General features: G+C 37.5%; 2 protein-coding genes across 3 annotated transcripts in view; both read right to left on the bottom strand.

The window, feature by feature from the left end:
- The window catches only part of TTC17 (tetratricopeptide repeat domain 17), a 140,849-nt gene that overhangs the window by 11,569 nt on the left and 103,762 nt on the right, over nt 1-25,518 (bottom strand). The gene's annotated exons all lie outside the window — the stretch shown is intronic.
- LOC129525276 (peptidyl-prolyl cis-trans isomerase A-like) lies at nt 561-20,441 on the bottom strand. The gene has a single exon (XM_055354709.2). The coding sequence runs from the start codon at nt 17,016-17,018 to the stop codon at nt 16,536-16,538; it is 483 nt and encodes a 160-aa protein (XP_055210684.1). The 5' UTR covers nt 17,019-20,441; the 3' UTR covers nt 561-16,535.

Raw genomic sequence — 25,518 nt, 5'->3', positions numbered from 1 at the left:
TCACAATGTCTGGTTTTGTTTTAAAGTTTATACCCGTCTCAAGGAATTAACTGGTATGTCATTCCTTATTCTAATGTCTGGAAGTCTGTTTATATTAGGATGAGGTATTTCTCAAAAGTTTGTAGAATTCACACTTGCAAAATCAACAGACCTTGTTGTAATCTTTGTGAGAAGATTTTTTAAAAACTTACTACTTAATTTATTTGAGAATTATGAGATCCTTCAGGTTTTCTTTTGGTTCTTGAATCAGTTTAATACATTACATTTTTCTAAGAAATTGTCTACCTGTTTTCAAATTTATTGGCATAAAGTTGCAATTATATGCTTTTCTTATCCCTTAATTTGATATAACCATAGTTTTGTTTTGCCCTTTTTCTTGATATTGAGAATTTGTACTTTCTTTTTATCTTAATTTTGCCAAAAGTTTATTTTACTACTTGTTTCAAAGAAACAACTTTTGGATTGTTCATCTTCTCTATTATATCTTTGTTTTCTATTTCATTGATTTCTACATCTAGTAACAGAACTTAGAAATACACAAATCGAAAACTTACAGGACTAAAATAAGATATAAGCAAATTCATAATTATTAATATAGTTGAATTAGCCTCTCAATAACTTATAGAAGACCAAAAAAATCAGTAAAGAAAATATAAACAATACTATCAGGAACTTAACCAAACTGATATTTCTAAAATGCTCTACCTAACAAAAGCAGAAGACAATATTCCTTTCTATTGCACATGAAGCATTAACCAAGGTAGGCCACATTCTGGCCCATAAAACAAGCTTGAATAAGCTGAAAAGAATTCAAATCATACAAAGTATGTTCACTTACTACAATGGAATTAAACCAGCTATCAATTAAAGAAAGATATCTAGAAAACACCCAAATAGTTGGAAACTAAATATCATACTCCTAAATAACTCACGGGTCAAAAAAATTAGAAGGAAAATTATAAAGTACTTTCAATTGAATGAAAATGAAAATATGACAAATTAAATTTGTCATAAATTTACAGGAAACTTTTAGCATTGAACATCTACATTAGAAAAGAAGACAGGGATCAAGTCAATAATACAAGCTTACATTAAAAGCCTAAAAAAAAAACTATTAAAAACCTAAAAAATGAAAAGCAAATTAAATCCTAAGCAAGCGGAAGACAAGGAAATTACAAAGATAAGAGCAGACATAAATGAAAGAGAAAACAAAAAGATGGTGAAAATTCAGTGGATCCTCAAACTGATTATTTAAGATCAATAAAACTGGCCAAGCATGGTGGCTGTAATCCCAGCACTTTGGGAGGCCGAGGTGGGTGGATCACTGGAGCTCAGGAGTTTGAGACTGACCTGGGCAATATGGTGAAACCTCATCTCTACTAAAAATACAAAAAATTAGCCAGGCATGGTGGTGCAAGCCTGTAACCCCAGCTACTCAGAAGGCTGAGGCACGAGAATCACTTGAACCCAGGAGGCAGAGGCTGCACTGAGCTGAGATCACACCACTGCACTCCAGCCTGGGCGACAGAGTGAGACTCTGTCCCCCCATTCCCCAACAACAAAAAAAAAATCAATAAAATTCATAAACTTCTAGCGAGTCTGATCAGAAAAAAAGAGATAAGATACAAAGTACCAATATCAGGATTAAGAGAGGGTCCATTACTACAGATCCTACAGATAGTAAAAGGATGATGAGAAAATAATATGAAGAACTTTCTGCCAATAAACAATTTAGATGAAATAAACAAATCCCTTGAAAGACACAATTACCAAAGATCACCAGAGAAGAAAGAGATAATTTGAATAGCCCTAGATCTATTAAAGATATTAGAGCTATAATTAAAAACCTCCCACAAAGAGAACTCTAGGACCAGATGGCTTCACTGGCAAATTCTATCAAATATTAAGGAATTCTCTACAGACTTTTTCAGAAAACTAAAGTGAAGGAAACACACCCAACTCATTAAACAAGGTCATTATTATCCTGATACCAAAACTTCACAAAAAACATAATAAAAAAACCACAGACCAATATCCCTCATGAACATAAACACAGGTACAAACTGACTGACTTATGCATAATGGAGAAGAGTGTTTATGTTAACAGATTTGCAATTTCTAACTGTAGATCTATCTTTCTTTTGTTTGCTTTACATATTTTGAGGGTATTTTACTGAATATGTATAAGTTTAGAACTGGTATATCTTTCTGGTGAATTAAATGTTTTATCATTATGTAGTCATTCTCTCTACTCCTAATAATTATTGTTTTGAAATATATGTTTTTCAGGTAATTAATATAACTATGCCTACCTCCTTTTTATTAGTTTGTACCTGGTATTTCTTTTCCAACTTTTTTGTTTTAGATGTAGTCATAAAAATATGCAGTTCCTTTAAAAGTTTTCTGATTTCACATTATTGTCACTGCTATATTATAGATCATTTTATATTTGTCCAGATTCTTGAATGCTTTTTTTTTTTTTGCATCTTCTTGTATTGATTTTTTTTTTTGGCTCATCCTCTTCTTACTTCATTATTTTATCCTCACAGGTTTTAGATTTGTGTATTCTTTTAATGATACCCTTAAATTTTACTGTAAAAATTTAACAAAGTCTAAACAATGTATTATAACTCTCTTCTCCTGCATAATAAAAGGGCTTTTGAAAACCTAAGATCTGATCATCCCACTCTTAAATATACGTTCTACTTTGTACAGTATTTCAGTCATTTCTTTTAAAATCTCACAAATTATTATTTTCCACAATGTTTGGGTTTGTATCTTATTTGCTTAGCATTTTGTTTTGTCATTTTATTTGCTTAGCAAATCTTCTTGGGTCTCAGATAATTCTTCTGCAGCCATCATATAAAAATTTTTCTTTAGAACGGCACTCTTGGTAGTAAATTTTTCTAGCTCTTTGCTTATCTTTAAATATCTTTATTCTTCCTTCATTGTAGGTCACACAATTCTAGGGGGTCTGGTATCCTTTCACAATTGTCATCTGGCCTTAATAGTGGCTATTAAATAGGTTGTCATTTTAGCCATCATTCCTTTTAGGTGATCCGTCCTTTCTTTCTGTCTCCATGAGGGCAGAGATCTTTTGAGTTGTTTTTCACCGATTTATCCCAACCATTTAAAAAGTAAATGGCATATAGTAAGCTTCTACTAACCATTTGTTGAATGAATGAATAAATGAATGAGTGAATGAATACATGGCTACTGTGATACTTATTGAGCTATTGTCTTTCAGGTCCAAATCTGCTTTGCGATAACTGCTGGCACTCTGCAAACCACATTTCTCCTTTGTTAACAGGCTTCTTGTTAGGTTCAGCAAACATGTGCACTAGAAGACTGGAAGGCAAGAGGGAGAAGGGACTTCTTTCTTCCTATTTGCATGCTGCTCCTGTCAGTGTTATTCCAGCAACAGCACTCTAGTCTCCAGGTTCTTTAAGCACTCCCAGACCCAGGCTCACTGCACCCTTCTGCCGCAAGGCTGTCCCTCTCTGTGGAAGCAAGAGCTCCAGCTCCTCAGAGTTTCTCCTGTAAACTTCTAAATTCTGAAAACCCTAATCACTTGCTGCCCTTTTCCACACCTAGAGGTGGGAGCTGTTCCCTACAGTTATCTTTAGTTTACTTCCTTGTTTCCTTTTTCTCTTTCAGCCCTCTACAACATCATCAATTCCCTAAATCAAATTTGCTTTTCTGAAATACCTAGTGTTATTTCTGTTTTCCTGACAGTACCCTGACTGAAATGGATGCTTTAAGATACCTTTACCTTTGCTATTTTGTAGTTCTACTATAATGTATGTAGGTATGGATTTCTTTTTATTTTTCCAGCTTGGAATACATGGTACTTCCTAAGTCTGTTGATTCATTTGTCTCCTTGTCTCTATAATATTTCAGGTAAATTTTTTACAAAGCTTGCAATTCACTATTTAATTATGTCTAATTCATGTAACCCATCAACTGAATATCTGACTTACACAATTTATTTTAGTTTAAGATGTGCTAATTTGCTTTTTAAATTTACCTACTCATTTCTGATGCTACTTGTTTTCTCATCTTTGTAATCACATCATTTAAATGTTTTATAATGAAAAATTTCAAGTATATACAAAAATAAAGGAACTATTTTTTTTTTTTGAGATGGAGTCTCACTCTGTCACCCAGGCTGGAGTGCAGTGGCATAATCTTGGCTCACTGCAACGTCTGCCTCCCGGGTTCAAGCTATTCTCCTGCCTCAGCCTCCAGAGTAGCTGGGATTACAGGCGTGAGCCATCCCACCTTGCTAATTTTTTGTATTCTTAGTAGAGACAGGGTTTCACCATGTTGACCAGGCTAGTCTCGAACTCCTGACTTGGTGATCCACCTGCTTCAGCCTCCCAAAGCGCTGGGAATACAGGCATAAGCCACCACGCCCGGCCTGGAACTACTCTTTTAAAAGTTGCACTCCTGGCTGGGTGCAGTGGCTCACACCTTGTTATCTCAGTAATTTGGGAAGCCAAGGTGGGAGGATTGTTTGAGGCCAGGAGTTTGAGACTAGTCTGGGCAACATAGCGAGACTACATTTTTATGAAAAAAATTTAAAAATTAGCTTGGCATGGTCTGTGCCTGTTGTCCTAACTACTTGGGGGGTTGGGGGATGGGGCAGGAGAATCACTTGAGCACAGGAGTTTGAGGCTGCAGCGAGCTAAGACTGTGTCACTGCACTCTCGCCTGGGTGACAGATGGAGACCCTGTCACTTTAAATTACATAAATAAATAAATAAAACAATATAATGAACCCTCATGTGCTCATCATTCAGCTTCAACACTTATCAACTCATGGCCATGTTGTTTCATCTATACCCTCATCCATGTTAATGTGAAGCAAATTCCAGATTTCATACAATTTCATGGGTAAATTCTTTAGTGTGTGCCTCTAAAAGATAAAAACTCATGTTTAGAACATAAGCTTATGTACATTATGGCTAAAGAAGTGAAAATGATTCTTTAATATCATCAAGTATTCAGTTGGTTGTTCCTATGTCCCCCAAGTGTCTTACAGAAGTTTCATTTTGCTTTTACAGTTTGAATCACAATCTAAATGAGCGCCATACATTGTAATTGGCTGCTTTCTCCTTAAATCTGTTGTGATCTCTGGAGTCCATCTTCATTAGTTTTTTTCTTTACAAATTTATTTTTGTAGAAGAAATAGGGTTATCTGTCCTGTTGGTTTCCAGCATTAGACTCTGCTATTGCATCCTCATGGTATCATTTAACATGCTCCTTTGTTCCCTGTTATTTCTCATAAATTGTAATTAGAGAAGTGACTGGTTTAGATTTAACTTTTGGGGGAAGAGTGGGACAAAACTACTTTATAGGTGTGTACTTCTAATGATACACACATACTGTCTGGGTGTCTCTGAGATGTTAGCAGCAAGTGATGATCACTGCTGATATTCATTGAGGGCTATAAAACTGTAATATTCTAATGTTATCACTTTCAGTTTATTAATCGTAATATTCCTAGAGAGACTTTCCCTCATCAATTGCTTATCCCCCAAAAAAAATTAATTTAGAAAAGGAAGGACATGCGCTTTTTACTTTTAATTATATCTACATTGAAAAAAAACTATTCCCATGTGATATGGTTTGGCTGTGTCCCCACCCACATCTCGAATTGTATTTCCCAGAATTCCCACGTGTTGTGGGAAGGACCCAGGAGGAAGTAATTGAATCATGGGGGCCGGTCTTTCCCATGCTATTCTCGTGATAGTGAATAAGTCTCATGAGATCTGATGGGTTTATCAGGGGTTTCTGCTTTTGCTTCTTCCTCATTTTTCTCTTGCCACCACCATGTAAGAAGTGTCTTTTGTCTCCTGCCATGATTCTGAGGCCTCCCCAGCCATGTGGAACTGTAAGACCAATTAAACCTTTTTGTTCCCGGTTTCCGGTATGTCTTCATCAGTAGCATGAAAACAAGCTAATACAGTAAATTGGTACTAGCAGAGTGGGGCACTGCTGAAAAGATACCTGAAAATGTGGAAGTGACTTTGGAACTGAGTAACAGGCAGAGATTAGAACAGTTTGAAGGGCTCAGAAGAAGACAGGAAAATGTGGGAAAGTCTGGAACTTCCTAGAGACTTGTGGAGTAGCTTTGCCGAAAATGCTGATAGCAATATGGACAATAAAATTCAGGCTGAGGTGGTCTCAGATGCAGATGAGGAACTTGTTGGGAACTGGAGCAAAGGTGACTCTTGTTATGTTTTAGCAAAGAGACTGGTGGCATTTTGCCCCTGTCCTAGAGATTTGTGGAACTTTGAACTTGAGAGAGATGATTTAGGGTATCTGGTGGAAGAAATTCCTAAGCAGCAAAGCATTCAAGAGGTGACTTGGGTGCTGTTAAAGGCATTCAGTTTTATAGCGGAAGCAGAACATAAAAGTTTAGAAAATTTGCAGCCTGACTATGCGATAGAAAAGAAAAACCCATTTTCTGGGGAGAAATTCAAGCCAGCTGCAGAAATCTGCATAAGTAGCAAGGAGTCTAATGTTAATCCCTGAGACCATGGGGAAGATGTCTCCAGGCCACATCAGGGAACTTCACGGCAGCCCCTCCCATCACAGGCCCAGAGGCCCAGGAGGAAAAAGTGGTTTGTGGGTTGGGCCCAGGGTCCCCGTGCTGTGTGCAGCCTAGAGACTTGGTGCCTTCCGTCCCAGCTGCTCCAGCCATGGCTGAAAGGGGCCAACATACAGCTTGGGCTGTGGCTTCTGAGGGTGGAAGCCCCAAGCCTTGGCAGCTTCCATGTGGTGTTGAGCCTGTGGGTGCACAGAAGTCAAGAATTGAAGTTTGGGAACCTCCACCTAGATTTCAGAAGATGTATGGAAAGTCCAATTAAACCTCTTTTTGCTCCCAGTTTCGGGTATGTCTTTATCAGCAGCAAGAAAACGATCGAATACACCATGCATTCTCCAAGGCACAATTATCATTGCAAATTCAGTAGTTTAATTGTAGGTGATGCATTTCATTCATTGCAGTTATTATCCTCCTGTTGCTCAAACTGTCTTATGTTTGGCCAATGGGAGCTTATTCAAGTTCATTCCAAATTCTTTTGATACAACCTTTGTTGTCATTGCGAGCTTCCTTGCTTTCCCAGACTTGGTAGAAGCTTTTTCTCCAAAGAATACTGGTTCAAATACTTGGTAGAAGCTATTTCTCCAAGGAAAACTGGTTCACCTAGATTGTGACCTTTAGGTACCACTTTCCACTAAAATGGAAGCTAAAGTCCACAATCTAGAGACTAAAGGTGCTTATTAGTACTGGATCTGTCATTACCTCTAGTTTTTTCAGCAAATAAAGCTAGGAACTTTGTATTTTAAAACTGATAAAACACATCAGAATTTGTACCAATATTCCCAATTCAGGACCACAGGTGTTAACATCATCATTCTCACATCTGTATCTCCTTTCATCTCTACCAAAAATTCCAGTTCTCAACACCAAAAAAGAACTCATTCATTTCACAATACATACACTTAGAACCTCAGAAGAACACTATCAATATCATTAACAACATTATTGAAAATAGTACAGGTTGAGTATACCTAATCTGAAAATCCCAAATTTGATATGCTCCAAAATCCCAAACTTTTTGAGCACCAACGTGATAACTGAAATGCTCATTGGAACATTTTGGACTTTCAGATTTGGAATGCTCAAGCAGAATAATGCAAATATTCAAAAATCCAAAAATATCTGAAATTGAGGCCAGGTGTGGTGGCTCACATCTGTAATCCCAGCACTTTTGGAGGTGGAGGTGGGTGGACTGCTTGAGTCCAGGAGCCTGGGCAACACAGGGAAGACCTTGTCTCTATTTAAAAAATTTAAAAATTAGCTGGGCATGGTGGCACATGCCTGTAGTCCCAGCTGCTTGGGAGGCTGAGGTGGAAGGATTGCTTTAACCTGGGAGGTTGAGGCTGTAGTGAGTGGTGATCACGCCACTGCACCTTTAGCCTGGGCGACTGCTTTCCTTATAAAACTGAATGCCTTTAACAGCACCCAAGTCACCTCTTGAATGCTTTGCTGCTTAGAAATTTCTTCCACCAGATACCCTAAATCATCTCTCTTAAAAAAAAAAAAAAAAAAAAAAAAAAGAAACCCATCTGAAATTCAAAGCACTTCTGGTCCCAAGCATCTTGGATAAAGGATAATCAATCTGTACAAGGTTTTCTTTGGTTCTTAGGGTAAATCTCATTAGGGATGTATAGTCAAATACAGTTGACCCTTGAACAACACAGGTTTGAACAGTGCAGGTTCACTTACACACGGATTTTTTTCAATAAAAGTTAGACCAAGCGTGCTTGCCTCTCCTGCCTCCCCTTCCATCTCCTTCATTTCTTGTGCCTCTAATACCCCTGAAACAGCAAGACCAACCCCTCTTCTTCCGTTCCTACTCCTCAGCCTACTTAACATGAAGATGCTGAGAATGAAGACCTTCAAGATGATCCACTTCCACTTAATGAACAGTAAATATATTTTCTCTTCCTTATGATTTTCTTAACATTTTCTTTTCTATAGATTATAAGAATACAATATAAAATACATATATAAAATATGTATTAACCAACTGTTTATGTTATCATAAGGCTGCCAGTCAATAGTGGGCTATTAGTAGTTAAGTTTTTGAGGAGTCAAAAGTTATATGTGGATTTTAAACTGTGTAGGGAGTTGGCACCCCTAACTTCCATGCTGTTCAAGGGTCAACTGTAATTGTGTTTTAAAGTCATTTGGAATAATTCCTCTTGATAATTCCCCTTGGTATGGTTATACTACCAACTGAATACATAGGCTCATTTAATTTTAAGTAGAAACTGCTTTATTAAAAATTTTGTGTAATTGTGCAAAATATTTACTTGGTTTCAAAGTCAAATTGAAAAAATAATGTAGATTCAAGGAACCTAGCTTCATTCCTTGTCCTCTCCACCCTATTTTCTTTCCTCTATGGAAAACCATTTAAAAATACTTTTAAGATTTAGTCTTCCATTTTAAAATATCTTTTTCTCTACATATATCCACTCTTCCCTTGCCATTTTTAAAAAAAGATAAATAGTATCCTAAGATATTATTTTTTTCCACTTTTTCTCCTCCACTTGATATCCTGGAGATTTTATTCCATTGAAATGGTCCTTGTTCTTTTTGACAGTTGCAGAAGCCTCCCCTGTGTGGAAGCCTCCACTGTGTGGATGTTCACACATAATGTACATCCACGGGGAACTTTTCATTTAATCACTCCGCTACTGCTGGGCATTTGGGTTGTTTCCAATTTGCTACAAATCAGGTTACAATAAACAGCCTCATTCAAAAGTATTTTTGTTTTAATGTTTTTGCCAATGCATTTTTGGGAATAGTTACTAAAAGTAGAATTGCTGGCTAAAAGGGTAAATGAATGTATAATTTTGCTACATACAGTCAGTTTCTTCCCTGTAAAGGTCATCCATTTCTTTCTTTTCTTTTTTTTTTTTTTTTGAGACAGAGTCTCATTCTGTTGCCCAGGCTGAAGTGCAGTGGTGCAGTCTTGGCTTACTGAAACCTCCGCCTCCCAGTTCAAGTGATTCTCCTGCCTCAGCCTCTCAAGTAGCTGGGATTACAGGTGCCTGCCACCAAGCCTAGCTAATTATTTTTATTTTTTTTATTTTTAATGAAGATGGGGTTTCACCATGATAGCCAGGCTGGTTTAGAACTCCTGACCTCAAGTGATCCACCTGCCTTGGCCTCCCAAAGTGGTAAGATTACAGGCGTGAGCCACTGTGCCTGGCCCATTTCACATTTTCATTAGCAATGTATGGCAGTGTGTTTCCCCACAGTCTAAGAGGTTTTAGTCTTATAAAACTTCTGAATTTTTGCCAGTGTGATGGGTGAAAAATATCTCAATGTAGTGTGGTTTTGATTTGTTCTTTTTCTAGCTTTTTGAAATAGAAGCATAGATCACTGACTTTCATCTCCTCTCCCCTTTCTGTTTTAAACTAATATATCCATTTAGGATACAAACTTCCCTCAAGTATTGCTTTAACTGCATCCCACATGTGCTGATATACCATATCTTTTACACTGTATCATACATTTCAAAATATTTTCTAATTCTCTTTGTGCTTTTTTCATTGACCCATGGATTATTTAGAGGTGTAGTGCTTAATGTTACCAAAACAGGTGAAGATTTTCTTTTTTCTTTTTTTTTTAGATGGAGTCTCGCCCTGTCGCTCAGGCTGGAGTGCAGTGGAGTGATCACAGCTCACTGCAACCTCTGCTTCCCAGGTTCAAGCAATTCTCCTGCCTCAGCCTCCCAAGTAGCTGGGATTACAGGCACGCACCACTGCGCATGGTTAATTTTTGTATTTTTAGTAGAGATGGGGTTTCATCATGTTGGCCAGGCTGGTCTCGATCTCCTGACCTCAGGTGATCTGCAGGTCTTGGCCTCCCAAAGTGCTGGGATTACAAGCTTGAGCCACTGCACCCAGACTGGAGATTTACTATCTCTTCTTTTGTTTCTGATCTTTTTTTTTTTTTTTTTAGCTTAATTCCACTATGGTTAGAACACATACTGTAAATGATTTAAATGTGTTAAAATTTAACTGAGGCTTAATTTATGACTCAGGTTATGATCAAGATGGTAAATGTTCCATGTGGCTTTTTAAAAATGAGTAGTTTGTCATAGTTGATATCAACATTACAGAAATATCAGTTAGGTCAAGTTTGTTTTTTAGTAAGATGATTTATATTTTTACTGATTTTTTTGTCTGCTTAATTCTATCACCTATTGAGAGGTATGTAAAATTCCACTAAGACTGCAGATTTATGTTTAATATTTGTTATAGAACTTAAAACTATGCTATTAGTTACATATAAATTTACAACTTTCTATATCCCTAGTGGAGTAATCATTTTATCATTATGAAATGTCTGTCTTTAACTGTAGTAATGCTTCTTACCTTAAATTCCATATTATCTGATATTAGTATAACTACACCAACTTCCTTTTTACTTGTATTTGCATGATATATCTTTTTTCTTTTCTGAAACAGGGTCTCACTTTGTCACCCAGGCTGGAAGGAAATGGTACAATCATAGCTCACTGCAGCCTCAAACTCCTAGGCTCAGGATTCTCCTGCCTCAGCCTCCAGAGTAGGTATGCTACTATGCTTGGCTAGGTTGGTTTGTTTGCTTTTTTTAGTAGAGATGGCCTCTCTATGTTGTTCAGGCTATTCTCAAACTCCTGGTCTCAAGCAATCCTCCTGTCTTAGCCTCCCAAAATGCTGGGATTACAGGCATGATCCACTGTGCCTGGCTGATGTATCTTTTTAAAATTTAATTTTAACTGTTGTATATTTTATATTAAAAAGCACATAATTTGGTTCATATTTGGTTCATATTTGAAAACCCAGTTGATAATGTCAGTACTCCAGTACCTGAAGTACTTAGTCCTTTTATATTTATTCTGCTTACTGATATATTAGGTTTATCTGTCATTTTACTATTTGCCTTCCATTTCACACATTGCTTTTGTCCTCCTTTGTCTCTTTTTAAAAATTGATCAAATGTTTATTACTCCTTTTCCTTTAATTATACATGTTTTGCTCTTAAGTGGTTAGCCTAGAGATTGCAACTTGCATCTTCAACCTATTACACACTGAAAATACATATTATTACTTTAATTTCATTACTTTCTTGATAATGCTAAAACCTAGCACTTTATCCGTGAATACTCATGGGAAGTTGATCTCATGTTAACCTTTTGGCTTCGAAATCTTCCCCCGTGGGAAGGGATGAAAGCTGGAGACAAACTTATGCTGAGAGAAGCTGTCCACTCCTCTCCGCTGTCCATAAATTGGACTTTACCAGAAACCAAACTGCAGCTGGGCTGGTTGGCAAAAATGATTTTGCCTTGGTGCAGCTGATGCATTAGGCCAAACTAGGCATTGATGACTGGCTGGGGGTGGGAAGGAGACAGGCACATGAACTTGAGAATTTATGTCTGCGACTGGGTCTGTGATAGGACAAAGTGGGTGGAGCAGCCGGCTGGCTCTGACCAAGCTGAGCTGCCTGCTCATCCAATGTAATGTCTACGAGCCTCTACCTGAGGAAGTGGGGGACAAAAGTAGGGGAATTACTCTACAGCAGCCCACATGGTTACATAGGACTATGTGGTAACCTGGCATACAAGCTGGTGCAGTGGCAATGGCAGCAGCTTGATGCAAGTCTAGGGCCACCGGTGGAGCCCTCTGAGCTGCAGCCTGAGTCACGTCCTGAAGGTTCTGATAGTGCAGGTGGATCAGGTGGATTTAATCCTAAAATAGAGTCTGGTCAATGCCATCTGCTGACAGTTAGTGACAATTAATGTCAATGTGAACTCAAAAACTCCCTAAGGAGACAATTAGAGATGGGCTTTTGAAGAAATAATAAATAATGACTAGTATTTTAAAGGTTGAAGCTAAAAGAACATGGGGACCCTTTTGCAAACAGTAAACAGGAAAGGGGCACTTTTACTTTGTTATCACTGCCATTGAATACGGCATTGGTTTTAACGTCGGGTCCTCAGGTCAGCAGTATCACCCCGTATCACCTGGGAACTTATTCGATATGTAAATTCTCAAGCCTCACCCTAAAGCTACTGAGCTAGGAAGTAAGTCATAGGGCACCAAAATTTGTGTTTTAACAAGGCCTCCAGGTAATTCTTATCTACCCTAAAGTTTTAACTCAAGGTCGTGGAAGTCAGTCTGTGAGTCTAAAATGGAAAACAATGTTGGATGAAACTTCTAGCTTTATTTCCCTAAATATCTAATATCTGTTACAGGTAACATATGGTAAAAAATAACACTGGTTGGTAAACCTATCTGGACTGAGATGATTGTAAATAAACTACAAATACCTGATGAAAAGCCACAGCTTTGAGCTTCTGAGTGTCACGGTTCTTATAGCCAAGCCATGTCCCTCTCCAGGACTCTATGCTCATGGGGCTATTACAAAAGATATTGATTCTTTATTGGAACTTAGGGTATCTAAACTAGGGTAGTTCCCACAATTAATAAATTGATTTGTTCCCTTCTCTCTGAACTGACACTTGGCAGAAAATGCGGGTGGGCAGAGAATGGCCCCTGGACTAAGGTGCGAGCTATGTGAGGGCTCACTCTGGAGGTATACCTCTGATGCTGCTGCAGCGGCATGAATGTGAAATGTCTAACTGGTCCTAGGACTATCTAACGTGATCAGTACAGTTCCTTTCTGCCTTTTATTGTTTTATTATCAATTATATTTCATTTTTACTTCAGTTCCCATCTGCCTTTTATTGTTTTATTATTGTTGTCATACATTTTTACTTTGGAAGATGTTACCGTCCATATTTTGTAAAGCCATCCTCATTTCTCTGTCTCCTCGAACATTTACCCTTTCTGTGGCTTTTTGTTCTTTCCTATATTTCCGAGCCTCCATGTGGGATAGTTCTCCTTCTGCCTGAAAAAACCCTTTACTGATTTTTTAGTACAATCTGTTGGTAAAAGCATCTTCCAGCTTTTAGTGGTCTAAAATCTTTATTTAACTTTCATTTTTAAAAAGTGAGGTATAACTTACATAAACAAATGCTCAGATCCTAAGTGTACCATTCACTTTTGACAATTAAGTAACAAAGACACAGAAATATCCAACACTCCAGAAAGTTCTTTCTTGTGGTATTCCAGTCAATACCTTCCCCCACGAAGTAATCACTGATCTGATTTCTATCCCTATATGTTATTTTCCCCTATTCTAGAATTTCATATAGTTAGAATCTTAACTATGCATTTTTTTGTTACCAACTTCTTTTGTGAGAATAATATTGAGATTCGTCAATGTTGTGGATGTTGGTTCTTTTTTGCTGAACAGTATCCACTGTCTCAATAGACCACTGTTTACCTATTCTTCTATTGATGGGCACCTCACTGTTACCAGTTTTATTGGCTATTATGAATAAAGCTGCTGTAAATATTTTTTTTCCAAGTATTTTGTGGTCATATGTTTTCATGTCTCTTTGATAAATTTCTAGCAGCAAAATTACTGGGTCATGTATATATATGTAACTCTTTAATAAACTGACAAACTGTTTTCCAAAATAATCATACTATTTTCTACTCCCACTAGCAACATATGAGGGTTCCAGTTGCTCCACATCCTCTCCAACGTTTGTCACTATCAGTCTTTTTCACTGTCTAGCCCTTCTACAGGGTATGAACTGGTATTTCACTGGGGTTTTGTTTTTCATTTCTAGATGACTAATACATTGGGTACTTTTAAAATGTAATTACTACACATATATTGTGTTTTGTGAAACGTCTATTCACAAAACTCACCTTTAAAAAATTGCGTTGTCTTTTTAAAAATTACTAAATTGTAGTTCTTTATATATTTTGAACTCAAGTCCATCATATATACGTATTGTGAATATTTTCTTTAAGTCTGTGTCTATTTTCTTAAGTGTCTGTTGAAGATAAATTTTATTTTTTTTAAGCTGGAGTGCAGTGGCACAATCATAGCTCATTACATCCTCAAAGTCCTGGGCTCAAGCAATCCTCCCAACTCAGCCTCCTGTGTAGCTAGGACTACAGGCGTTGCTGGCTAATTTTTAAATTTTTTGTAGAGATGGGGTCTTGCTATGTTGCCCTGGTTGGTCTTGAACTCCTGGCTTCAAGTAATCCTTCTGTTTTGGCCTCCCAAGGTGATGGGATTGGAGGTGTCAGCCACCATGTCCAGCTGAGAAATTTTAATGAAGTCCAACTTACCAATTATTTTTTCTTGTATAGTTCATGTTTTCTAAGAAGTCTCTGCCTACACCAAGAACTTAAAGAGAACATCTTATGTTTTGCTCTGGTAGCTTTATTGCTTTAGCTTTACTTTTATGTCTATAATTTATCTCAAGTTGATTTTTCTGGATGATGTGAGGTATGGGTTTTTTCTTCTATATGCATATCCATGCATTCCAGACATACTTATTACAGAGATTTTACTTCATTCAAATGCTGTCATGCCCTTTGAGAAAATCATTTGACCATCTATGTAAAGGTTTATTCTTGGCCTCTCTCTTCTGTTCCACTGTTCTATTGGTCTATCATCTTGCCAATAACATACATAATGGTTACTTTATTTGCTTCATTTTTAAAGGATATTTGCAGGGTACAGAGGTCTAGGTTGGTGCTGTTTTCTTCCAGCAATTGAAATGTCACTTTGTTGTCTTCTGGTTCCATTGCTCCTGCTGAGAAGTCAGCTGTCAGTCTTGGACATTTGAAAGTGAGTTCGTTTCTCTATCTTTTAAGATTCTATTCTCTGTCTTTTGTTTTTGGCAATTTGCTATGATATTCTAGTAAGGCTTCTTTGTATTTATATCTGTGGATCACACACTTTCTTGAGTCTGTGAAATAATGTCTTTCATAATTCTTAGGGAATAAATTCTGAGCCATTACCTCTTCAAACCTTGCTCCTGCCTTGTTCTCTCTCCTCTTCTCCTGGGATTCTGTATGTTGGATTTTTTTTTCTTTTTGGATGTGTCCCACATGTCCTTTATTCCCTTATCTCCCCTCTGCCTCCACAAATTCCTTTATGTCTTTATATATCAGTTTGGGTATTTTCTACTAAAAATGATTTTCTTCTTCATCTTCAGTTTGGATATTTTCTAATAACCTGTTTTGACCTATCTTTCATCTTTTCTGCTGTGACTAATCATCTGTTCTACTGTTCTGCTTGTTATTGTAGTGAAAACGCATAAAATTTATCTTAACCATTCTAAGTACACAGTTCAGTAGTGTTTAGTATATTCACATCATGTAACCAACCTTCAGAACTTCTTCGTCTGGGAAAACAAACTCAATATCCATTAAACAACTTTTCACACCCCCTTCCTCCCAGTTGCTGGCAACAATCATTCTATTTTCTGTCTCTATGAATATGACTACTCTAGATACCTCACATAAGTGGAATCATTCAGTATTTGCTTTTTTGTGACTGGCTTATTTCACTTACCGTTAATTCCTCAAGATTCCTCCATGTTGTAGCATGTGTTGGAATTTCCTTCCTTTTTAAGGCTGTATTCATAGTATGTATATCCCATATTTTGTTTATCCATTCATCTGTGGATGGGCACACAGATGGCTTCCACCTCTTGGCTACTGTGAATGGTATAGCTATGAACATGGATGTGCAAATATTTCTTTGGAATTCTGCTTTCAATTCTTTTGGATATATATCCAGGAGTGGAACTGCTGAATCATATAGTAATTCAATGTTTAATTATTTGAGAAACTGTGATACTGTTTTCCATAGTGGCTGCATCATTTTTTTTGTTAGTTTTTATTTCATAATCATAAACTTAACTCTGCAATCCAGCTATATGTGGAGGGACATAATGAAAATATAGAACTCAAAGAACTGCAGTGAGAGCACAAATATTATAGGATATTGTGAGCGAATGGGGTGGAATGGTGCTCTCCTGAGCTACAAAAGGAAAGGTCTGGTGGTTAAGATAAAACACAAGTCAGATTTATCAGAGTTGTCTGCAGTTGGCAATGGCGATCTTGCTTGTCTTGCCACTCCTGGACCCAAAGCATTCCATGGCTTCCACAATATTCATGCCCTCTTTCACCCTGCCAAAGATCACATGCTTGCCATCCCACCATTTGGCCATGGCAGTGCAGATGAAAAACTGGGACTCATTTGTTTTGGGTGCAGCATTTGCCATGGACAAGATGCCAAAACCTGTATGCTTCACAATAAAGTTCTTATCATCAAATTTATCCCTGTAGATGGACTTGCCACCAATGCCATTATGGGGTGTGAAGTCATCACCCTGGCATATAAACTCCAGAATAATTCTGTGAAAGCAGGAACCAAATCCTTTGTCTTTATTGTTCAGAGTGTGAAAGTTTTCTCCTGTCTTTGGAAATTTGTCTGCAAATAGCTGAAAGGAGATGTGTCCTAAGGGCTTGCTGTTGATGGTGATGTTGAAGGGCACAGTCGGGATGACCATGGCCTAGTGACAGGGGGTGTTGGGGGACAGCAGTGTCTGCAAAGCCAGCTGCATCATTTTATATTCCCACCAACAGCGCATAGGCGTTCTAATTTCTACATCCTTGCCAATGCTTATTAATTTTATGTTTTTAATAGTGGCCATCCTAATTGGTGTGACATGATATCTTGTTGTGGTTTGATTTGCATTTTCCTGATGATTTGTGGTATTGAGCATATTTGCATATCATCTTTGGAGAAATGACTATTCAAGTCCTTTGTATATTTTTAATTGGGTTATTTTGTTTTTAATTTGTACAAGTTGTTTATATAATTTGGAATATTAACCCTTTATTAGATGTATGACTTGCAAATATTTTCTCCTAGTCTGTAGGCTGTCTTTTCACTCTGTTAATTGTGTCCTCTGATGCCCAGAAGTTTTAAACTTTAATATAGTCCACTTTGTCTATTTTTACATTTGTTGCCTGTGCTTTTGGTGTCATATCCAAGAAATACATACATTGTCTTAATGCTTTTTTCCTCTGTTTTCTTCCAAGAGTTGTACAGTTTTAGGTCTTACACTCAGGTCTTTGGACCATTTTGAGTTAACTTTTGCATATGATATAAGGTAAGGGTCCAACTTCATTCTTTTGCATATGAATATACAGTTTTCCTAACACCACTTGTTGAAGAGACCATCTTTTCCCCATTGAATGGTCTTGGCACCCGTGTGGAAGATTATTTGACTATATACATGAAGGTTTATTTTTGGGCTCGCCATTGTCTAATTTGATTTTATACCCATCGATTGAGTTCTTAATTTCAGTTATTGCAATTCTCAGCTCTAGAATATCCATTTGATTCTTTTTATCCCCCACAAGTTCCAATTATCTGGGGGGAAATTTCCCTTTTATTTATTTTCTCCCTGTCTTCTATTTTCTTGAACAATTATCATTGTTATTTCAAGTCCTGGTCTTAACTCCACTGCCTGAATCATCTGTGAGTATATTTCTATTGTCTGCCCTTTCTCTTGGTTTTCAATCCCATCTCTTGAATGTCTAGTATAATTTTACTAAAAGCTTGACATTGTGTCTAAGAAGTTGTAGAACCTCCATATGACGTTATTTTCTAAAGACAGCATTCATACATTCTTTAGCTTGGCAAGTAGACAATAAACTTAATTCAATAGCTGACTGAATTTGGGCTGCTATGCCATTGTGTAAAGGCTACAGTTGGCAATGGTGATCTTCTTGCTGGTCTTGCCATTCCTAGAACCAAAGTTCACTTACCCTTAGTTTTGTCCCTTCTTAAAAGGCACAAATCTCCAGACTTTCCAAATGAAATCCCCAGACAGTCACCAAAAGCCTCTTGTCCTCACTGCTGGGTCTTGAACTCTAATACTAGCTTCCTAAAAATGGTTTTTCATAGCTTTCTACTTGGCTTTCTGGTCTCTTGTGCTTTGTAGCTTCAGAATTTGCCAATGTATTGTGAAGGGTACTAGGCTCACATCTCTGTCTTTCCCTTCTCAGCAGGACCTTAGCCTTTCTAGTATCCAATCTTATTTCTCTAGCCCTGCATGACTTTTAAAGGCTGTTGGTTTCTCTGCCCAGATCAGCCTCCTGTATTGTAGCAGATCATTCTCTCTTTAAAAAAAAAGCTTGCATTTCCATTTTTTTCCTCTTTATAATTCCAGTTGACAATTTTCCATAATTTTCTGCTTTCATTTTCTTTTCTGCTGCATCTAGTCCATTTTTCTAAGATTGTTGACCTTCTTCCTTCCCTGTAAAAGCTCCTTAGAAATTAGGTTTAAAATCCCTTTATCTGTAATATAATTTGAAAATACCGTTCCCAGCTTTTCATTTTGTTCATTGCGCCTGTTTGAAATGCAAGTTTTTTTTAAAAAAATTAGTTATTCATCTTTTTCCTTAGTGTGTATGAATTTTGAGTCGATTAGGAAATTTTCCCTACATCCAAGCTACAGGGAAATTCCCATGAATTTTATTTGTACTTGTATGAAGTCATTTTGTTACATTTATTTTAATCTCTGATCCATTTAAAATTTATCTTGGTGTGTAGTAGAAGGAATGGATGTAATTTTTTTTTTTTTTTTTTGAGATGGAATCTCACTCTATCGCCCAAGCTGGAGTGCAGCGGCATGATCTCAGCTCACTGCAACCTCTGCCTCCCAGGTTCAAGCGATTCTTCTGCCCCACCCTCCCGAGTACCCGGGATTACAGGGGTGCACCACCACGCCCAGCTAATTTTTTTTTGTATTTTTAGTACAGATGGAGTTTCACCATGTTGGCCAGGCTGGTCTTGAACTCCTGACCTCAGGTGATCCACCCGCCTCAGCCTCCCAAAGTGCTGGGATTACAGGCAGGAGCCACTACGCCCAGTGGAATGGATATAATTTTATCTTTTCCCCTATTTAGCATTAAAACATACATTTCCTTTCACTGATGAGATGCTGCCTTTACAGTATTCGAAACTGCCATATGCAATTAGTCTTTTATTCTTTCCCATTGGTTTGTGCATTCATGCAGCAATATCAAACTACATTAATTAAAGGCTTCATGTATGTTTAATGTCTTCTAGGTTAAATCCTCCTCTTCTCCCACTGTTCTTTTTTTCAGTTTCTCTAATTATTCTTGATTGTTTCTTCTTTGAGATAAACTTAAACAATTATTAATAGCTTGCCTGGCACCAGAAAATAACATGGCATTTTTATTGTTATTGCATTAAAATGACAAACTAACTTAAGAGAACTGACATTATATGATGCTGAGACTTCACATGCAAGAACATGGTTAAGTCTTTCCATTTGTTCAAGCCTAGTTTTGAATTTTTCAGAAGAGTTTTAAATTTTGGAGATTAAAAAATTGCCTAAGGTATTTTCTTTTAAAATTCTCTTACAACTTCTGTTTTTTTTTATTGTATATATGAAAGCTATTTATTTTTGTATGATATTTTTATTTTGTATGCTATTTTTATTGTGTAAGCTATTTTTATTTTGTATGATTCTGGCTTAATCTGTATTGGTCAATATCCATTTCCATACTAAGAAATTTAAATCTTTGGAAATTTGTTGAGGCCTGTTTTATGGCTCAGTCATATGTTAAGTGTTCACATATGATAAATGTTCCTTCCTTGTGCATGTAAAAGAATGAATTTTGGGCCGGGCATGGTGGCTCACAGCTGTAATCCCAGCACTTTGGGAGGCCAAGGCGGGTGGATCATGAGGTCAGGAGTTCAAGACCAGCCTGGCCAATATGGTGAAACCCCGTCTCTATTAAAACATACAAAAATTCCTGGGTGTGGTGGCACACGCCTGTAGTCCCAGCTACTTGGGAGGCTGAGGCAGGAGAATCACTTGAACCTGGGAGGCGGAGGTTGCAGTGAGCCAAGATAGCACCACTGCACTCCAGCCTGGGCAATAGAGTGAGACTCTGTCTCCAAAAAAAAAAAAAAAAAAAAAAAAGAATTTTGTCACTGCTGGATTCAGTGCTTACATATGGCAGCTAGGTCCAGTTTGTAATTGTGGTGTTTTTGGTCTGCTATAATAATAACTGCTATCAGTTATTATAATTTTATTCAAATCTACTTTGATTGGGAATATGTCTATTTCTTCTGCCAGTTATGTCAATGTTTACCTTATATATTTTAGATTATGTTCTTAGGTGCATACAGTTTATAGAACATACCTACCTTGTGAATTAAATCTATATTACTTTCCTATAGCTACTGTGACAAATTAACACATACTTGGTGGTTTAAAACAATAAAAATGTATTCCTTCACAGCTCTTAAGGCAGGAGGTCCAAAATCAATATCACTGGGTCAAAGTCAATGTGTCAGCAGGGCTGTGCTCCCTTCAGAGGATCTAAAGAATCTGTTACTTCCCTCTTCTGGTTTCTCGTGGCTGCTGGCATTCCTTGGCTTGTGGCTGCATAACTCTGCCTCTATTGTCATACAGCCTTCTCCTCTTCAGGATTAAGTCTCTGTCTCCTTCTTTATAAGAATACATGTGATTGGCTTTAGGACCCAACTGGATAATCCAGGATAATCGCTCCATCTCCAGATCCTCAATTTTATCTGCAAAGTCCTCTTCTTTCCATACTGTGTATGTATATAGTTTTCACAGGTTCCAGGGATTAGAACGTGGATATCTTTGTGGGGCGGCACTATTCAGCCTGCCACAGATCCCTTTAGTGTTATAAAATATTCCACTTTAACTCCAGTAATGCTTCTTATCATAAAGTTTACTTTTTCTGACAAGGGTATAGTTACATAGCTGTTTTTTTTTTTCTTTAATCTAGCCTACATTTAATTCTTAAGTTACACAGTCTTCCTCCATGTAACTACTGATGTACTTGGGTCTATATTTGCCATTGTACTATTTGTGCTCGACTTTTATGTACCTTTATCTTCCTTGACTTCCTTTGGATTAATCAAAAGTTCTACATGATTCCATTTTCTTTCTACTAAGTTACATTTAAAAATAATTTTTAGTTGTTAGCCTAGAGTTTAAAACATGCTTTTTTACTTATTAAGGCCAATGCAAATTATTACTTTTACTACTTGGCTGATACCAATTAAGCCTTAGGACTTTTAAACTCTATTTGCTTCCCTCTCATCATTTAAGTTATTGCTACCATGAATTTTAGATATACAGTACATAAAATTGAAACTCCTCAGGGTGTACCATTATTATTTTGTACAGTTACTATTCATTTACATATGTTTCCCAGTGTTCTTCATTCTTTCTTCCAAGTCCATACTTCTATCTTGGATTATTTTCCTGATAAACTTCCTTTACTTTTTCAGTGCAGGCCTACTGGTGCCAAATTCTCTCTGTTTTTGTTTGTTTGAACACATATTTGTTTTGTCTTAATCTTTTAAGAACATTTTGGCTGGTTTAGAATTCTAAGCCTGCAGTTTTCTTATTCTAGCACTTTAAACATGTTGTTACAATGGCTTCTAGTTTCTATCATTTCTGTTTAAAAGCTAACAGTCTCATTGTTGCAACTGTGAAGGCAAACTGGTGAATTAACGATGGGACACATATTCTTTGTCACTACCATCAGGTAGAGGATATTTTCCCTGCCTGTAACTTTGAGCAGGCCCCAGGACTTGCTTGGAAAGGCAGCATGGATGAAGTAGTGCTGTTTCAGTTTTATGCACAGGCTCTAAGAGGCCTGGCCCAGATGCTTCTGCTTTCACCCTCTTGGAGCCCTCAGTCATCATGTGAAATGGCCCAGGACCCTGCTGGAGAGGGAACTGCAGCTGTGCCAGAGCTAATGCAGCCACCCCAGTTGAGGCCCCAGACATTTGAGTAAAGCCATCTTTGGTGGAGTCCCCACATGTCTGCAGTTGCATAAATGACTCCAGGTGAGACCAGAAGAAATGCCCAGCTGAGTCCAGTTCAGACAGTACAATCTTAAGCAAAGAATAGTTTTGTTTTAAGGTAGCAAATTTTGGGGTGATTTGTTAGGCAGAAAAAGATAACTGAAATAGTATTTGGTATTTAAACAGGGCATTGCCATGATAGAAACTTAAGACATGGAGCACTAGTTTGGGGACTGGGTTATAGACATTTGGTGGAAGAGCAGCAAAGAGACTACTAATGGAGGCTGGAAAACCACTGAGGAAATTGGTATTTCAGGCTGGACAGAAGCCATGTAATCTACTGACAAAACAAGTGAGACTGTATCTTGGAAGATAGAAAAAGTACCTAGTGAAGTTATAGATCTGGCTAAGGTTTCCAGGAAAAATGCTGAAAGTGATAAGCAATTTTTCAAAAAACACCTGTAGAAAGGTATTAAAAGAGAGAAGAACTAAACAAGGAACTGCTCAGTTTCAAGCAGAATTTAGAGGAAAATACTTTCAACCTGGGACTTGCAGGGTTACAAAATAAAACTTTCTCGTTACCAGCTTCTTCAGCAAAAGGTTCTGAAGTTAAAAAAAAAAAAAAAAATCCAGGGTGTTAACTGTAAGATTATGGTCTGAGGATCAAGATAAAATAAAGCACATGCAATACAACCTTGTTACTACTACAGATGCTCCCTGACTTACAATGGGGTTATGTCTTGATAAACCCATCGTAAGCTGAAAATATTAAGTTGAATAGTACACCTAACCTACCATACATCATAGCTTAACCTGTCATTGCTTAAATGTGCTCAGAACACTTGCATTATGTTATAGTTGAACAAAGTAATCTAACACAAAGCCTATTTTATAATGAAGTGCTGAATATTTCATGATTTACTGAATACTGTACTGAATGTAAAAAATAGAATGGTTGTATGGGTACTTGAAGTATGGTTGCTACTGAATGCATATAGCTTTCATACCATCCTAAAGTAAAAGAATTCTAAGTTGAACCATCATAAGTGGACAACCACCTGTACTTCAGAAAGATTTAAGCCAGTGTCTAGCTGACGCTCTCAGTTAGACAAAAGACATATAAGACTCTAAAGGGTATCATTCCCTGATTGACATTCAAAGTACATAGCGGACTTCTTGAAGAAATTTGTGGGTGTGGCTTCTCTCTGGTGGAGTGAGTGGTTTATAATTTGAAAGTCCACAAAGCTTTTTAAAGAAGTTGTGCCAGTGTGGATAACTGTGCCAGTTGGGACAGAGCCTAGAAGCAGGCTGAGAAAGCTACAAAAAGAGGACATTTCTCATGGAAAAGGAAAGACAGCTCAAAGAAAAAAGTCAACAACTGAGAAAAAGAAAAGGGAGCCAACTTCAGAGAACCAAAATAGATTAATCAAATGTTCCCTACCCCTGGAATTGGGGGAATTGGTGTCATATAGGCAGATGGATTTCACAGCTGCCATGGGATTGCTACATGCCTTCAATTTCCTCTCTTGTAAACTTAGTCAATTCATGTGACATCGTATCCTTGCCATAACAATGTAGGTTGTATGTGCGGGGGGTGGATAAGACCAATAACTTTTTTTTAATTCATAGGTTTACAGGTGAAGAGAAGCTGTATCTGAGGAGTCTCTTCCATACACAGGAATCCTCTCTTATCTGAGGGGAATATGTTCCAAGACCCCCGGTGTATGCCTGAAACTGTGGATAGTACCAAACCTTATACAAACTATTCAAACCTTATACAAACTATTATTTTTTCCTATATACATACCCATGATAAAGTTTAATTTATAAATTAGACACAGTAAGAGATTAATAATAATAAAACAGAACAATTAAAATAATATACTGTAATAGAAGTTGTGTGGATGTGGTCTGCATCTTTCTCTACCTCAAAATGTCTTATTATACTGTACTCATCTATTTTTGAACCTCAGTTGACTGTGGGTAACTGAAAACTGTGGAAAGCGAAACCACAGTTGAGGGGGAACTACTGTATACAAGTAGACTCTGAGCCTGATGCCATAATTGGATGGGACTGTGGGGTTCTTGGGGTGGGTGTCATTTTGCATGTAGGAGGAATTTAAGCAATGTGAGCCAGTAGGAAGACTCAGGCAAATGAGAGATGCCCTAAAATTCTATCTGCCCTCCTCTTCACCCATGTCTTATCAAGAAGTGAAGTTCTATCTGTTTCCTTGAATCTCAGCCGGCTTTGTGATGACTGGCTCTGACCAACAAGAATACAGTTGAAATGATGCTCTATGAGTTTCTAGGCTTTGAGAAGCCAGGCAGATTCTGTTTTTTACCCTTCTGAAGCCCTGACCCATCATGTGCTTATTACTGTGCCAGAGAGACCATGTGGAGCTGGAGAGACCAGATGGACTTGGAGGGATCACATGGTACTTAAGAGACCATGTAGAGATAGAGCCTGGACAGCTCCCACTCTTCCAGGCTTCACCAGAGGCACCAAACATGAGAGTCAAGAGCTCTTGGGTGTGTAGCCCCAGCAACATAAGTGACTTCACGTGAGATCAGCAGAAGAAGTGCCTGGCTGAGCCCAGCCCAGACGGCAGAATTACAAATAAATAAGTGGCTGTTAAGTTCTGTAATAGTAAACAGCCATTTGTTTGTTTGTAACAATAGGTAACTGATACAGAAATAATATTTTTCCTCCTGGCTCTTAAGCTTTTAATTTTCCTAGATGTGCTTTTCGTTGTACCTATTCTGCTTGGGGTCTGCTGAGCTTCTAGAATCTGTAGGCTACCTTTCATCCATTTTGGAACATTCTAGCCCATTTCTTCAAATATCACTTCTGCCCGATTCTGTTACTTCTCTATCTCCCAGACCCTAATTATATGTATGTTAGATCTTTGGAGTTTTTCCATCACGTTTCTTATGCTCTTATCAATCCCCACACTCCCTTATTTTCTCTGCGGTTCTGTCTGTATATTTTTCTAGTTCACCAATTCTGGGCTGTGCTCTGTTCAATCTGTTATTAAACCCATTCAATGAGTTTTCATTACTGTATTTTTAAGTTCTAGAATGCTTATCTGATTTTTAAAGTAGTTTTTAGTTCTCTGGTGAAAAGGTACTTTTTTCATCTACTTTCTTCATCTTTTCCCTTATTTTTGTGAATATAT

The sequence above is a fragment of the Gorilla gorilla genome, chromosome 9 (genome assembly GCF_029281585.2).
Source record: "Gorilla gorilla gorilla isolate KB3781 chromosome 9, NHGRI_mGorGor1-v2.1_pri, whole genome shotgun sequence".
Classification (NCBI taxonomy): Eukaryota; Metazoa; Chordata; class Mammalia; order Primates; family Hominidae; genus Gorilla; species Gorilla gorilla.
The sequence above is the reverse complement of the archived record's forward strand: the minus strand, read 5'-3'. Positions and strand labels throughout refer to the sequence as shown.

Coding starts and splice junctions, on each gene's coding strand:
- LOC129525276 (XM_055354709.2), bottom strand. CDS start 17,018: ATGGTCATCCCGACTGTGCCCTTCAACATCACCATCAACAGCAAGCCC.